Below are 15,286 nucleotides of genomic sequence, written 5' to 3' on the forward strand. Positions count from 1 at the left end.
ACTGACAAATATTTGATCATTGATATCCCCATAACAAAAAATAATTACAGCAAAGGGGTGCAAAGCTTGTAAGAGTGTTCTAGAAGCTTCTACAAGCTAGAAATGTGATAAAAAGTGACCTACTATAATATGCAACAACTCAATGCATGGAGGGTGATTGAAGCCATATATACCGAATACACATGTATTGAATGTCACATGTTTGAATGGGAATATCATATTGCATATGAATAGAATTGGATAGCAACATACAGCAAAAGGAATGGATAAGTTAGTTAATGAACTAGAAAACATATAAACAATGGAGCTGACAAGCGAAGATGAATGTGGGAGTTGGATGAGTAAAAAAGGATATGTTTTAGACAAGTCATCAGATCATGAAGTACAGAATAAACATTATGGATACAATAGATCTGTATGGGAATATATGGTTTACTAGGAGCATCATTAGACATCTAGATAGATGTCTAGATAAAACATATTAGTATTGATTTTATAGTTAGATACATCAACAGTTACATCATACATCGTTTGCTGCTTATGAAACAGTAGCCAATCAGATTAGACCTACCAACCATAACGCATGTCCAATTAGTGACGCTTTTGGCAACTTTTAGTAATATATATTTAGTTTTACAAGCGTATAACTCCCCACATAGATATCATGTGAGAACTTTGTGTAATATCCAGCTTCAGCATTGCTCATAGTTATAATAGGGATTTGTAACAACAATAGGGATTATTTTAAAGAATTATTTTATTTTATATTATTTTATAGCATAGACATATAGATTAATCAGCAGGATTATTGTTAGCATTTACAGTGCGGATAATCAGAAGTTATGAAGAATCCCGAAAAGGTCTAAAGGAATGTAATTTGTCAAAGAATAATTTTATACTAGCTTAAGTACAGTAGATGAAGGTTTGTCAACACGAGTTCTTGCATGCACTTTTGTCAGAAGTTGTCTCCTTCTAGATAAGACAACTACTAGTACTATTGATAAACTGTAAATCAAAGATTTAAAGATCTTGCTTGACTGTGTCAAAGTGAAAAAATCTGTTAGCACTGTTATTAAGCAGAGTCTTTTATGTACAATCCCCAAATTTCGGGTCATTTGGAGTTTTCTTTTCATTGGCTAAAATGTACATGCATTTTTGGTCAAGAGTGAAAAGCTACTATGGTTTCGACCAGTCATTTGATGAGTAAAAGAAATTGTGCATTGTTGTTAAGGGTGACTGACCTATGGCGTTACAACGTTTGAACCTCACATATACATGTAAAACAATAGCGCTAAAACTAATAGCTGGATTTCTGAGTTATCCTATTGAATAAAGCTAAATCATAGTTTAGGCAGATAACGGACTTCCTTCACCTGTATACCATTTGATCATTTTTAATAATATCTCACGTTCAAGGAGTTTGTAGACTTAAAATATTCTAGTAATGTATGAACAAATGTTGTCGTTTAAGACCATAATTCGAACTAGCTCCACTAATTGGCATCAGTGCTTGCACAAAAGTACCACTGAAATATACAGCTAGCAAAAGAATTTACTCAGGAATTAGATCGTTTTGGATTTAAGCATTCAGGAAGTCGGACTAACAAATTATAATCAACTAGCCAAATGCTCGGCGTAGCGTTGGGATTGAAAAACAACTTATAAACAGTGGGAGGTAATGCAGTTGTTTGCCATTAGCCTGGCACATCGCCAATGACTAATTCGAGTACGCTATTATTGCTAAACTTACTAATAAAAGCTGTGAGAGCAAACTTTAGTGACGTTGCATAACACAAAGTGCTATGCGTGTTTTAACCAACATAGCGACTCATATCGACTAATGAAATCATTGCATCTGGCGTAGCTTAATTGGCAAGATTATCGCCTGGTGATCAAGAGGTTCCGAGATCAAATCCAGCACAAAATAGATATTTATGTCCTAAATTTTAATAGCTATAGCTGGACACACCAAACGGCGGAGTTTGAGATTTATATATGGATTAAGCATAATTCTTTATATACATTACCAAATGACTGGTTAGGACCTTAGTTTTTTAACTTGTGAACGGACTTGCATGTACACAGTTCAGCCAAGTTACAAGAAAAAAGGTTTCTAATGATATGAAGTTTGGTGATTTAACATAAAAGACTGTTCAACAACAGGGTGCTAACAGATTGCTCCACCTGAACACGGTCCAGCTAGACCTTTAAATAAAAAAGTAGCTTGTCTTTCAGATAAGCTTAACAACACATCACAAAATTGGTGACTGGCTAGTTGTTTATAAATGAGGATATTTGAATTAAATGACCGATGCAATCGTTGTCTTTAAGGTGACAAAATATAATTTTTTAGCAATTGGCTTACCTCAGGTTTCTATTAACATACAATAATAACAATAGTAACAGACAATAATAACAATAGTAACAGACAATAATAAGAATAGTAACAGACAATAATAATAATAGTAACAGACAATAATAACAATAGTAACAGACAATAATAATAATAGTAACAGACAATAATAACAATAGTAACAGACAATAATAATAATAGTAACAGACAATAATAACAATAGTAACAGACAATAATAATAATAGTAACATACAATAATAACAATAGTAACAGACAATAATAATAATAGTAACATACAATAATGACAATAGTAACAGACAATAATAACAATAGTAACAGACAATAATAATAATAGTAACAGACAATAATAACAATAGTAACAGACAATAATAATAATAGTAACATACAATAATAACAATAGTAACAGACAATAATAATAATAATAGTAACATACAATAATGACAATAGTAACAGACAATAATAACAATAGTAACAGACAATAATAATAATAGTAACATACAATAATAACAATAGTAACAGACAATAATAATAATAGTAACAGACAATAATAATAATAGTAACAGACAATAATAATAATAGTAACAGACAATAATAACAATAGTAACATACAATAATGACAATAGTAACAGACAATAATAAGAATAGTAACAGACAATAATAATAATAATAGTAACATACAATAATAACAATAGTAACAGACAATAATAATAATAGTAACATACAATAATAACAATAGTAACAGACAATAATAATAATAGTAACATACAATAATGACAATAGTAACAGACAATAATAACAATAGTAACAGACAATAATAATAATAGTAACAGACAATAATAACAATAGTAACAGACAATAATAATAATAGTAACAGACAATAATAACAATAGTAACAGACAATAATAATAATAGTAACATACAATAATGACAATAGTAACAGACAATAATAACAATAGTAACAGACAATAATAATAATAGTAACAGACAATAATAATAATAGTAACAGACAATAATAACAATAGTAACAGACAATAATAATAATAGTAACAGACAATAATGACAATAGTAACAGACAATAATAATAATAGTAACATACAATAATAACAATAGTAACAGACAATAATAATAATAGTAACAGACAATAATAATAATAGTAACAGACAATAATAACAATAGTAACAGACAATAATAATAATAGTAACATACAATAATGACAATAGTAACAGACAATAATAACAATAGTAACAGACAATAATAATAATAGTAACAGACAATAATAACAATAGTAACAGACAATAATAATAATAGTAACAGACAATAATAACAATAGTAACAGACAATAATAATAATAGTAACATACAATAATGACAATAGTAACAGACAATAATAACAATAGTAACAGACAATAATAATAATAGTAACAGACAATAATAATAATAGTAACAGACAATAATAACAATAGTAACAGACAATAATAATAATAGTAACAGACAATAATGACAATAGTAACAGACAATAATAATAATAGTAACATACAATAATAACAATAGTAACAGACAATAATAATAATAGTAACATACAATAATGACAATAGTAACAGACAATAATAACAATAGTAACAGACAATAATAATAATAGTAACAGACAATAATAACAATAGTAACAGACAATAATAATAATAGTAACATACAATAATAACAATAGTAACAGACAATAATAATAATAATAGTAACATACAATAATGACAATAGTAACAGACAATAATAACAATAGTAACAGACAATAATAACAATAGTAACAGACAATAATAATAATAGTAACAGACAATAATAATAATAGTAACAGACAATAATAATAATAGTAACATACAATAATGACAATAGTAACAGACAATAATGACAATAGTAACAGACAATAATAACAATAGTAACAGACAATAATAATAATAGTAACATACAATAATAACAATAGTAACAGACAATAATAATAATAGTAACAGACAATAATAATAATAGTAACAGACAATAATAATAATAGTAACATACAATAATAATAATAGTAACAGACAATAATAACAATAGTAACAGACAATAATAACAATAGTAACAGACAATAATAATAATAGTAACAGACAATAATAATAATAGTAACAGACAATAATAATAATAGTAACATACAATAATGACAATAGTAACAGACAATAATAACAATAGTAACAGACAATAATAATAATAATAGTAACAGACAATAATAACAATTCATAAACTAGAAATCCAAGTCATTATAATACTAGCTATGCACCAGACTACAGTACCACAGGCTAACTTGTAGGGTGATACACTTCATCAATCTAGACTTGACACAATAACTTTTTAATACGCAGAATGTAAAATCATTTGCTATTTCAAACAAAGCAGTTGCATGCTGCGAATCTATTTTGATTTTACATTTTTATTGCTGAGAGCAAAACTACTAGTACAGTGGAACCGCTAACTAGTACAGTGGAACCTCTAACTAGTACAGTGAAACCTCTAACTATTACAGTGAAACCTCTAACTAGTACAGTGGAAGCTCTACTTACGAAAGACTCTTCAAACAATATTTTCAAGTTACGAAACATCTCTTGGTAGAAATTTTGCTTAGACTTACAAAAGATATTTCTAGATACGAAAGGCCAAAAGGTCTTTTATACTTTGGCCCGTTTGTTAGTTTCGACCCTTGTCCCATTTGCATGGACTTATAATGCGTCTCACTTTTTGCTAGCGGAAGTTGATAAAAATAGTCTTAAAACTTTACTGCTAGTGTTTTGTTTCCATTTGTTGTATAATTTGGAGTTATCACAAAACCGCATTACAGAGTAGAACAACTTTGGTTTCTAACAATTCTAGTTATGTGTTTTCTGTATGATGACAGTTTTCGGATCATATCAATGTAAATAAATCTTTCTACATGTACTTGAGAAAAAAATTTTTTTTTAAAACATTCATTTCGATCAAAACAAAACCAAGACAACAATACAACACTCATTTCTTCTGACTACCATCCTCCAACTTCTCGAGGACTTTTCTTAGCCTCGACTAAAATATGGCCAACACCAAAAGTAAATAAACTAACAAATAAATTTACCACTCATAGTTTCTATTCCTTATTACTTTGTTTGTTTTTTTTTGTTGCTGTTGTTGTGTACTTATGTTAATTATCACTTAGTAATATAAATCTAACATGTATTTGTTACACGTTTTAACTATTACAGGTATTTACAATTTATACAAATGTTATATATGAGTTTTGCAAAGGCTTGGACCTGATTACGGTATTAATATGGTAGAATCGGTTTTCACTTATGATATTTTTTTTACTTATGACACAGCTTCCGGAATGAATTACCTTCGTAAGTAGAGGTTCTACTGTACTAGTTAGAGGTTCCACTGTATTAGTTAGAGGTTCTACTGTATACCCTTAAGACAATACTATAAAGAAATTAAACTACATTCTCTATTCATTTCCTTATGAGTAGATAAAACAACAAATATAGCAAGACTAAAACCTTTGTTCTTTAGTAGTGCCTTCTCGGGAATACAGACCAACCAGATTATTATGTAGCTAAAACTAAATAAATATTTAATAGTGTGGAGACAACTCCTCAATAAACTATACATCAAACATCGTACACTTTTATAAACAAGAAAAGGTTGTATAAAACAGTGAAACTTATCAGTGCATTAAAAAGTAGAACTTACCGAGAGGTTTAATACAAAGATATCAACTATACTTCCGACGACTGTGATGAAATCAAAAGCATTCCATGCATCTCGGAAATAATTCTAAAACAACAAGAGTACATTAGAAGAACTGTCAGTATTTATTGTCTAAACATTACCAGCTGACAACCTCAAAGAGGTACTATATCAGCAAAATGTTTATCAGAAATGTTTGTCGCATAGATAAGTGCTATGAACAAGATTTTTTATATAACTTATGGATGACAAGCCTTGAACGGCATCGTAAGGGTGAAATAATAAGACTCATAAAAACTACCTAAGATATGAGGTCGGAGCATGCTTGTGTAATAGGCTAGACAAGAGGAAAGGATAGAAGATATGACAAGACCCAGACAGTGCTGGTTATCCCAAGAGCCAACAACTTCAGCAGTGAAATAGCATTCTTCGCAGAAAACCACAGCTGATATATCGAGACGAGCAGGGAATAACTTGCTATGGGAGATGTTCAGATTTGTATCTACCGACTTCATCAATCTATCATTACCAAAATACATTTGAACTGCGTGTCGATAGCAGAGCCTAAAATTTTAATTGACACACAAAAAGCAAAAGAGATTATATAATAGGGTATTTTTATAACGCCTCCAAGGATTTACTCTTAATATCTTCTACAATGAGTTTGTACTTTGCATAATAATTCGACAGCATGACTTCTGCATTATAATTGCACAAAATCATCAGCCTTTCATGACTACTCACAGAACTTCCAAACTATCTTCTGCATTTGAATCTCCTCATCTAGAAAAATGAGTTTTGTTTGCATAGATTGACAACTTTATTATTAACGAGAGTTTGGTTTGAGCTTACTTGTCAAATAGTTAGTAATATCTACATGATGTAGTTGTGTTCTGTTCGCAGTAATAGTCTAAAAGTAGTGCTAATAGTAGTAATAATAGTAGTAGTAATAATAGTAGTAATAGTAGTAGTAGTAATAGTGGTAGTAGTAATATTGGTAGCAGTAATAGTAGTAGTAGTGGTAGTAGTAATAGTAGTAGTAATAGTAGTAGTAATAGTAGTAGTAATAGTAGTAATAGTAGTAGTAGTAATAGTAGTAGTAATAGTAGTAGTAATAGTAGTAGTGGTAATAGTGATAGTGGTAGTAGTAATAATAGTAGTAATAGTAGTAGTGGTAGTAGTAATAGTAGTAGTGGTAGCAGTAATATTGGTAGCAGTAATAGTAGTAGTAATAGTAATAGTAGTAGTAAAAGTAGCAGGAATATTGTTAGTAGCAGTAGGTGTAGTACTAGCAGTAATATGAGTAAAAGTCGTAGTAGGAGGAATAGTAGTAGCTGTAATACTAATACTGTCTGAAAAGTGAAATGTTTGCCTACTGCGGCCTGCAGAGGTAACGATAATTCTCAGCTATGCCAGCGATTTGACTGCAACCGATGACCTAGAATCTTTCATCTTATCAAGGTTTTTTCATGCCAACTGGCACAAACTAATTATGTAGAATGATTATCCATGCTGCCCGTACAGTGCCTGAAAATGAGCTAAATAAGATAATAACATCATCATCTACTCCATTTGAGGGATGCAACAGCAACAACAACATGGAGACACTTGGACACGCTTTTCTAGCATGAGAGGAAGAGAGGGTTAAGCATGGGAAGGGCAGGCGAGCAACAGCAAAAGAACACCTAAGGCTCGCTACAAATAAGCTGCTGCCAAGCCGCCGCAAGGCATGACAAACCTGTGGGTTGAACGCGTAGAGCTTAAGTGCGCATTCAACCGTAAAGACAGTAGTGAAGATAATGTTCACAAAGGCGGTCAACTCATCGAGGAAGAACTCATCAAGGTCAGTTGGAGTTTCCTTGTAATACTAGAGATAGAGAGATCGGGAATGACTGACAGGATGTAAGTATATACAGCAGTAGCCTCAGGGCTCCCCGAGTACGAGTTTGGGACGTGCTGTTTATTGCGATGCATTATTTTTTAATGACAAAAACCTAACAAATAGTTTTCATCCCAAATATGTAAATGTCATATTTAGCTGTTTTTGCACCATTATTCTGCTCAGATTATGAACACAAAAATTATTTTAATCTCTAATCCTTAAAGATAAACTTACACAAAACTTTTGTACTTTATTAAAAAGTGTCCACATTTTTCTATCATTTTCCAATGCTTTTGATGTTTGATGTGATCTGATTGCCATGATGTTTCAAGATTAAAATTTATAAAACTTGATCAATTGCAATCGAAACGCTCAGCAGAAAAATATGTGCGAAATGACGCCATTAGTTTTTATCATCATTAGAAATATTGTCATTAGCTGCAAAAACAGGTAGCTGTTATTGGTGACACGCAAGAACAGGTGGTTGTTATTAGTGATGTGCCAGAACAGGTAGCTATTAATTGGTGATGTGCCAGAAGAGGTAGCTATTAACTGGTGATGTGCCAGAAGAGGTAGCCATTAATTGGTGATGTGCCAGAAGAGGTAGCTATTAATTGGTGATGTGCCAGAACAGGTGGTTGTTATTAGTGATGTGCTAGAACAGGTAACTGTGGTTAGTGACGAGCAAGAATCGTAATAAAAGAATATGCTGGCAGTATGTTTAGTTGATATTAGCTATTGCATTAAAATTTTATTTCTCTATTTTAATCTTAAAACTTTCTGGCAATTAAATCACCTCAAACATCAAAAGCAATGGCAAATAATAAAAAAATATCGATACTTTCTGATAAAATTTACTAAAATTCTCTGTAAGTTCATCTTTGAAAAAATGCAAAATACGTTTTCAATTATATGGTTGCCTAGAGATGAAAGATTGTAAATCTGTAAATGATCGCCAATAACAGCAAGTCACAAACACTAATCTGTCAAAACAGGTTCACAAACCTTAGGGTTGAACGCATAGATCTTGAGTACGCATTCGATAGTGAACACTGAGGTAAATATGATGTTGATGTAGTTGAGTACTTTTGACATGAAAAATATGTCAAGGTCTGTGTATTCATCTTCTTCCTTATAGTACTAAATAAGTAGCAATAAGTTAGTGTACAGAACAGACACGGAGGTAAGTAAGAGCGCCTTATTTACATTATATAACATCCTCACACTCGCGACCTTTGACCTATTGCAAAAATGTGACTACTTTATTATGGATCTTTTTTCTGTTTTAATTTCATTTTGCGTATTATTGTTGATCGAAGTCAACCTTATGCCTTTTGAATGAATAAAACTTTAACAACATTTAATCTGACTCCATGCACACATGACATCCTCTGACACTTAATATAGTTAATGATGTTATTTTAACAACTCCATGAATGCATTAACATAGTTGTTGATGTTATTTTAACAACTTCATGAATGTATTAATATAGTTTTTGATGTTATTTTAACAACTCCATGAATGTATTAATATAGTTGTTGATGTTATTTTAACAACTCCATGAATGTATTAATATAGTTGTTGATGTTATTTTAACAACTCCATGAATGTATTAGTATAACTGTTGATGTTATTTTAACAACTCCATGAATGTATTAGTATAACTGTTGATGTTATTTTAACAACTTCATGAAGGTATTAATATAGTTGTTGATGTTATTTTAACAACTCCATGAATGTATTAGTATAACTGTTGATGTTATTTTAACAACTCCATGAAGGTATTAATATAGTTGTTGATGTTATTTTAGCAACTCCATAAATGTATTAATATATTTGTTGATGTTATTTTAACAACTCCATGAATGTATTAACAGAGTTGTTGGTGTTATTTTATGAAAAAATTACCCAATAACCAAACAGAATGATATGTTTGTAGAAGACTGAATGACATTATTTCGCATATTATAGCAAAATGTTGTTATTATCTCATTCAGTATCTTTGACCTACTCCAATTCCTAGCTCACAAGCTTCCTAGCCTACGATGCTAGCTTTTAATCCAAATAATAGCTTACAAAACTCTGGCAAATTGGTCAAAGAGATTAAATCTGTCTGACCAGAGGAAAGGCGTTATTAAAAGGATGACCAATGATTTTAAAATTTAAATAAAAAAATCCAAATATTCTTATATCACGGTTATAAAGACGCTTCGTGTCAGTTTCTTTGTGATGTTTCTTAACTAATGACCTTGAATCTTGACCTCAGTAAAATAAGGATTGTCAGTTCATGAGCCTCTGTGTGAGTCAGCGAGTACAATTATCACTGGAATTAAGCCTGGAAGTCGCCTGAGATTTCTGTTATTTTAAGCGGATAGCCGGCAGCACGTATGCATAGTTTTTAAACGCAAATTGTTAAATTGCTTTCCCATTGACAATCCATGAATGTGTTCATCGACGGCAATCATCCTTAATACATGTGAAAGCACATTTTTAAGTTTTTAATCAGATCGGTGTTTAGGAGGCTGGTTCTGAGGACAAAATCAGAATTTTGAAGCCCGATATTTTGCCAGCCTGACAAAAGGCATGGAGAATATGCGTGGAAAATTTAGATAAAAATGGCCAACATGTGACAACTCACAGCATTATCACAGACTAACAGACAGACAATGATAAACTGAAATATAATAATAATATAGGTTAAGCTATAATTACTGCAATAAACATCAAGCTGATTCTCTACCAAGTTAGCGGAGTCAAATACAATGTGAACTTACCATGTACATGTATATTACATACAGCAACAGTTAGCTTATACATATTGCTACACAGACTGGTCATCTTCTACGTCCAACAAAAAAACAGAGAATTTTATAAGGGTTCTTTTGAGACTACACTGTTGTAAATGTAACAATAAAAAACTCATTTGATATCATGTAGCAAGTTTATGAATGAATCCATAGGCTACTTTTAACTACTTAGGAATAATGTAGACGCTACACAAATAAAAGTAGTCTTCACTTAACGACAGGTTCGTGTAACGATAACTAGGAGTTACGACACCATGTTCAAAACTGAAAACTGTCAAAAATATGTTTAGAGGAGCTAAGTCAAAAAAGGGAAAACATTTTTTTTAAACCATCAAAGTCAAAATGAATGTATCGATATTAAACATTTATGCTAGCCATGACATTGTTTTTACGCACACCCAAAGGGTACCAGGTGTTGGGCTAGTATCTGTCGTAGTAGAAACACTATAAAAGTATACAAATGCTAAAGGTAAAGAGAAATAACAAGAAAGTACAAATAAAGAAAAGGTAAAAACACATAACATCTACCGCAATGTACTCTATGATAGCCTAACATTTGTTTACATGTTCAAGGGGGGACACCCAAAAGCTAAATTGAAAAGAAGAAGCTGAAGTTAACATATTTGTTAAACGTACTATTACTAAAAAATCGAATAAAGAGTGGAGAAAGAGAAAATGTGAAAAAGTACAGTAGTGCGAATAACTCATACATATGCATCGGACACCTGAGAGGGGTTCATTCAGTCACGGAATCGCTTAACACTGGAAATCGTCTAACGATGCGAGTGAGAACTACTCATATACAAATCATGACACATGTGCAGAGTTTAATTATCTGTCCAGAATAAACTTTATAGGTACTTTAACTAGCTGTGCTACCCGGCGTTACCCGGGTAATAAAAAAGTCTTCAGTCAGAAAGTTGATTTGTATTTAACATAGAACAGCATTTTTCATTCTAACTTTCAAACTACATAAGTATCATGAGAAGAGTGTTTTGTGCAATTGAAATAAATTAAGAGAGAAAATAAAAACAACTGTAGAGGTTTTCAAACTTTTTCAAACAACTTTAAAACTTTATATCATGAGAAAAATGTTTCGTGCAGGTCAAATAAATTAAAAAACATAAAACGACGATCAAAAGGTTTAGATGTAAATGTGAAATTATTAGCAAGTAATAGCTAAATTAAGTCGGTTTTGCTACGATTACAATAGAAGATGATTTGGTGATGATACAATTAATACAAACTGAGAAAACAAAATAAAAACCCTGAATAAGTAGAATTAATAATAACAATTCTTGCATAGAAATGTGTATTCATCAAACTTTGAATACGACGATACAGAGACAATATAATTATCCATGCGAGAAGAACTGGCCTTGACCCCAGATATAGTAATTGAACCTTACGAAAAATATTTCTTAGCAGAGGCATCGTAACTCGTGGCCGCATCGGTAAAATAATTAGCGTGCGCTATAGCTAAAGCAGGAATGACAGACATACGAGACAGAATCCACATACTTTGAGAAATATATATATAGATAGACTTTATACAGGCGTATTCAACTAAAGTAAGATTTTTGTAACTGCGTGTCTCTTTTCTCAGTCTATTAAATTCCAACATATTGTATTATTTAGTTTAATTGTACAGACTAGACGGTAAACCGGGAACACCAAATACATAGATATGTAGATACGGTATATAATCATACAGTATGATCCTAGAATAAGTGTTAGACACATAACCAACTATCTTACTAAAGCTTACCTTTGTCATGAGTGCAATTGTGTTAAGAGCAATAATAAACATAATGAAGAAGTCGAATGGCCAGGAGTTGACAACTTTCCAGATGCGATATTGAAAACCCATCGAGTTCCTTGGTACATAGCGATCCATCGGAGTTGCATTCACCACAAAGTCTATGCACTGCTTCTGTAAAAATTTGTTGAAGATGTCAGAATACCTTGCTTGGACACCAAGTGCACAGTAAAACATCAATTGTTCAGTCTAACACAAAGCAGAATGGTACATAGACATATATTTGAAATATTTAGTTCAGTTTAACATCAGGTACAGTGGTCTATAGAAACTTATTGAAGAAATGTAGTTTAGTTTAAAATTAAATAGACTAGTCCATAGACATATTTATTTGAAAGATGTAGTTCAGTTTAACATTAAGTAGAGTGGGCTATCGATAAAGATCAGCTTCACATTGGTGTTTGACCTAATATGTCACTTGCTATCTCATTATACAACCAAACAGACAATGTATGCTTTAGTCTGGGGCACCTTCATTTCCCTTAATAACATGTAGTCTGTTTTAGTTAAGAGCACTTTGATTATCCCTTAAAGGTTGACTTGCAATAAAATTCACATTACAGTTATTTGATATGAAAAGATTCGCCATGTCTTACTCTGTTGCGTTGTAGGTGCAAAATATGTGGGAATGTGATTACAAGCTCTTAAAAGCTGTAAAATGAACAGTTAACCGCAGCCACACGAGACCGCTGTAGTTTGGGTTCGCTTTCCAAAACGGCTCAAATGGGACGTACTTGTTACAGGAGGGTTTCGGTTTACACTTTCATGCAATCTCATTCGTCAGAATATTTTCGCAAATATACTTCACGCATTCAATAAAACCATGTCTATTGTTCTTACGCGTCTGTTTTATCGTCATTATAATGCTGTCACTTTTAGCACTGAGATCTTAAAACTTACCGTAAAAAATCGTTAAACTTTTCAACCTTAGCTCGAATGAGTACATATCATTGTCTGATAATCATGACGAGCCTGTTGGTTACCTGTGATAATTGAAAAGTGCTGCAAAAATTATATGCGAAGTATTGGGTCACATGATCAGATTACAACTTGACGATTAGTCCAAGCCGAAACAAAACTGTAAAGTAGCGAGCATCTATATTTGATACGGGTCTTCGGTAAAACCCGAAGTGTTTGTCATAAACTAGTGCTACAATAAGTTTTATACTGAGCTTTTTATTGGCCTTTCAATTCACGTGAGGACATCACGTGACAAGACGATAACTAAACTGTAATGAATACGTCAAATAAATAAAGAGATTCCAATCTATGGCGGCTTTTCGTTTTTGAGCTTTTAAGAGCTTGTAATCACATTTCCACATATGTGGCACCTACAACACAACAGAGTAAGACATGCTGAATCTTTTGATACCAAATAACTGTAATGCGAATTTTGTTGCAAGTCAACCTTTAACTTCCTGTATTACCCTAGGACACTTATGTATTCATCTCATCTAACTTTCACATTTTCGCGGAGTCATCCTCTTACGAAAATTTCATGTGTGAAACTAAACTATCATAACGAACGAGCGAAAACGCGAAATTAAATAGCTTTGTTCATTGATAGTCCAAGAAACAAATGGCAGCAAGCGATCAAATTGCATTATCGATCTTACCCACACCATTCTACCTGCGGTTCATAATTAAAAACTATTCCCGAATTTTTTTTCTTATCGGTGAACTGAACCTGAGGAATCTAATTATGTTTGTTCCACTGCATTTATTTTCACATCACTATATTTTCGCACTCATCAGAGCTGCGAAATTAAGTTGCAGCGAAATTTTACTCTGTATGCTACTAATGAAACTAAATACTAGTGAAATATAAGTGTCCTAGGGTATGTTTTAGTTTTGGACACCTTCACTTCTCTCTCTCACCTGTCATAACTGTTCAACACAGCAAGAAATCATGTTTCAATCTCCCGAAACCTGGCAAGTTTCTTTAAGTAAAAAACTTTCTTTTCATGACCAAATGAAAATTTGCTCTATTTATGTTCATATTTAATAACATCTGTCCGGCTGTCCGGAGTATAGATCGTTGAAGCAGACAAGAGAAAACAACAGATGAGATTACTGCTGCTGTCTGATTCTACCTGATTCTTATCAAGATTCTGGTCCTCCAGCTCGCTATCACCCTGCTCCTGGAAGGTGATGATGATTAGAGCTACGAAAATGTTGACGAAGAAGAAAGGAAAGATGATGAAAAAGATAACATAGTAGATGGCAATCTCAGGTCTGGAGCCTGGCTGAGGACCTTGATCCATTTGTGTTGACTCCATCGAGTTGATCAGCACACTAAAATACAATATATGGCCGTATAAATGTGTATTCTACTCCAAACGGTGAAACAACTTTACTCAGTTTGAGTGTTTGAATCTAACAAAACCACAAGAATTCATACCATCTAAACTTGATTTTATGTGTTTGCAACATTCAGTGCCTCTTAAAACAGCAACTATATCATTGAAACCAGCAGTCTTTACACAAATATGAATTTGGACCCAAACAAATGATACTCTATAAACCGTTGTACTATTTGCATATGTTTGTGAATTTCTATATTGACAATACGAGTACAAGCACAATCACATTCAACTGTAAATATCACTAATGGCAAACCTTTTGCTTGCAGATAAAACGTTCCTAAAGAAGACTTATTCGCACGA

General features: G+C 32.0%; 1 protein-coding gene across 1 annotated transcript in view; it reads right to left on the minus strand.

The window, feature by feature from the left end:
* Positions 1-15,286, minus strand: part of LOC137406710 (voltage-dependent calcium channel type A subunit alpha-1-like) — an 82,507-nt gene that overhangs the window by 24,622 nt on the left and 42,599 nt on the right. The window contains 4 exon segments of the mRNA XM_068093326.1: positions 6,115-6,198; positions 8,999-9,133; positions 12,570-12,734; positions 14,714-14,915. Of these exon segments, the coding sequence (XP_067949427.1) occupies positions 6,115-6,198; positions 8,999-9,133; positions 12,570-12,734; positions 14,714-14,915 (586 nt within the window).

This window comes from Watersipora subatra, chromosome 10, assembly GCF_963576615.1.
Source record: "Watersipora subatra chromosome 10, tzWatSuba1.1, whole genome shotgun sequence".
NCBI lineage: Eukaryota > Metazoa > Bryozoa > Gymnolaemata > Cheilostomatida > Watersiporidae > Watersipora > Watersipora subatra.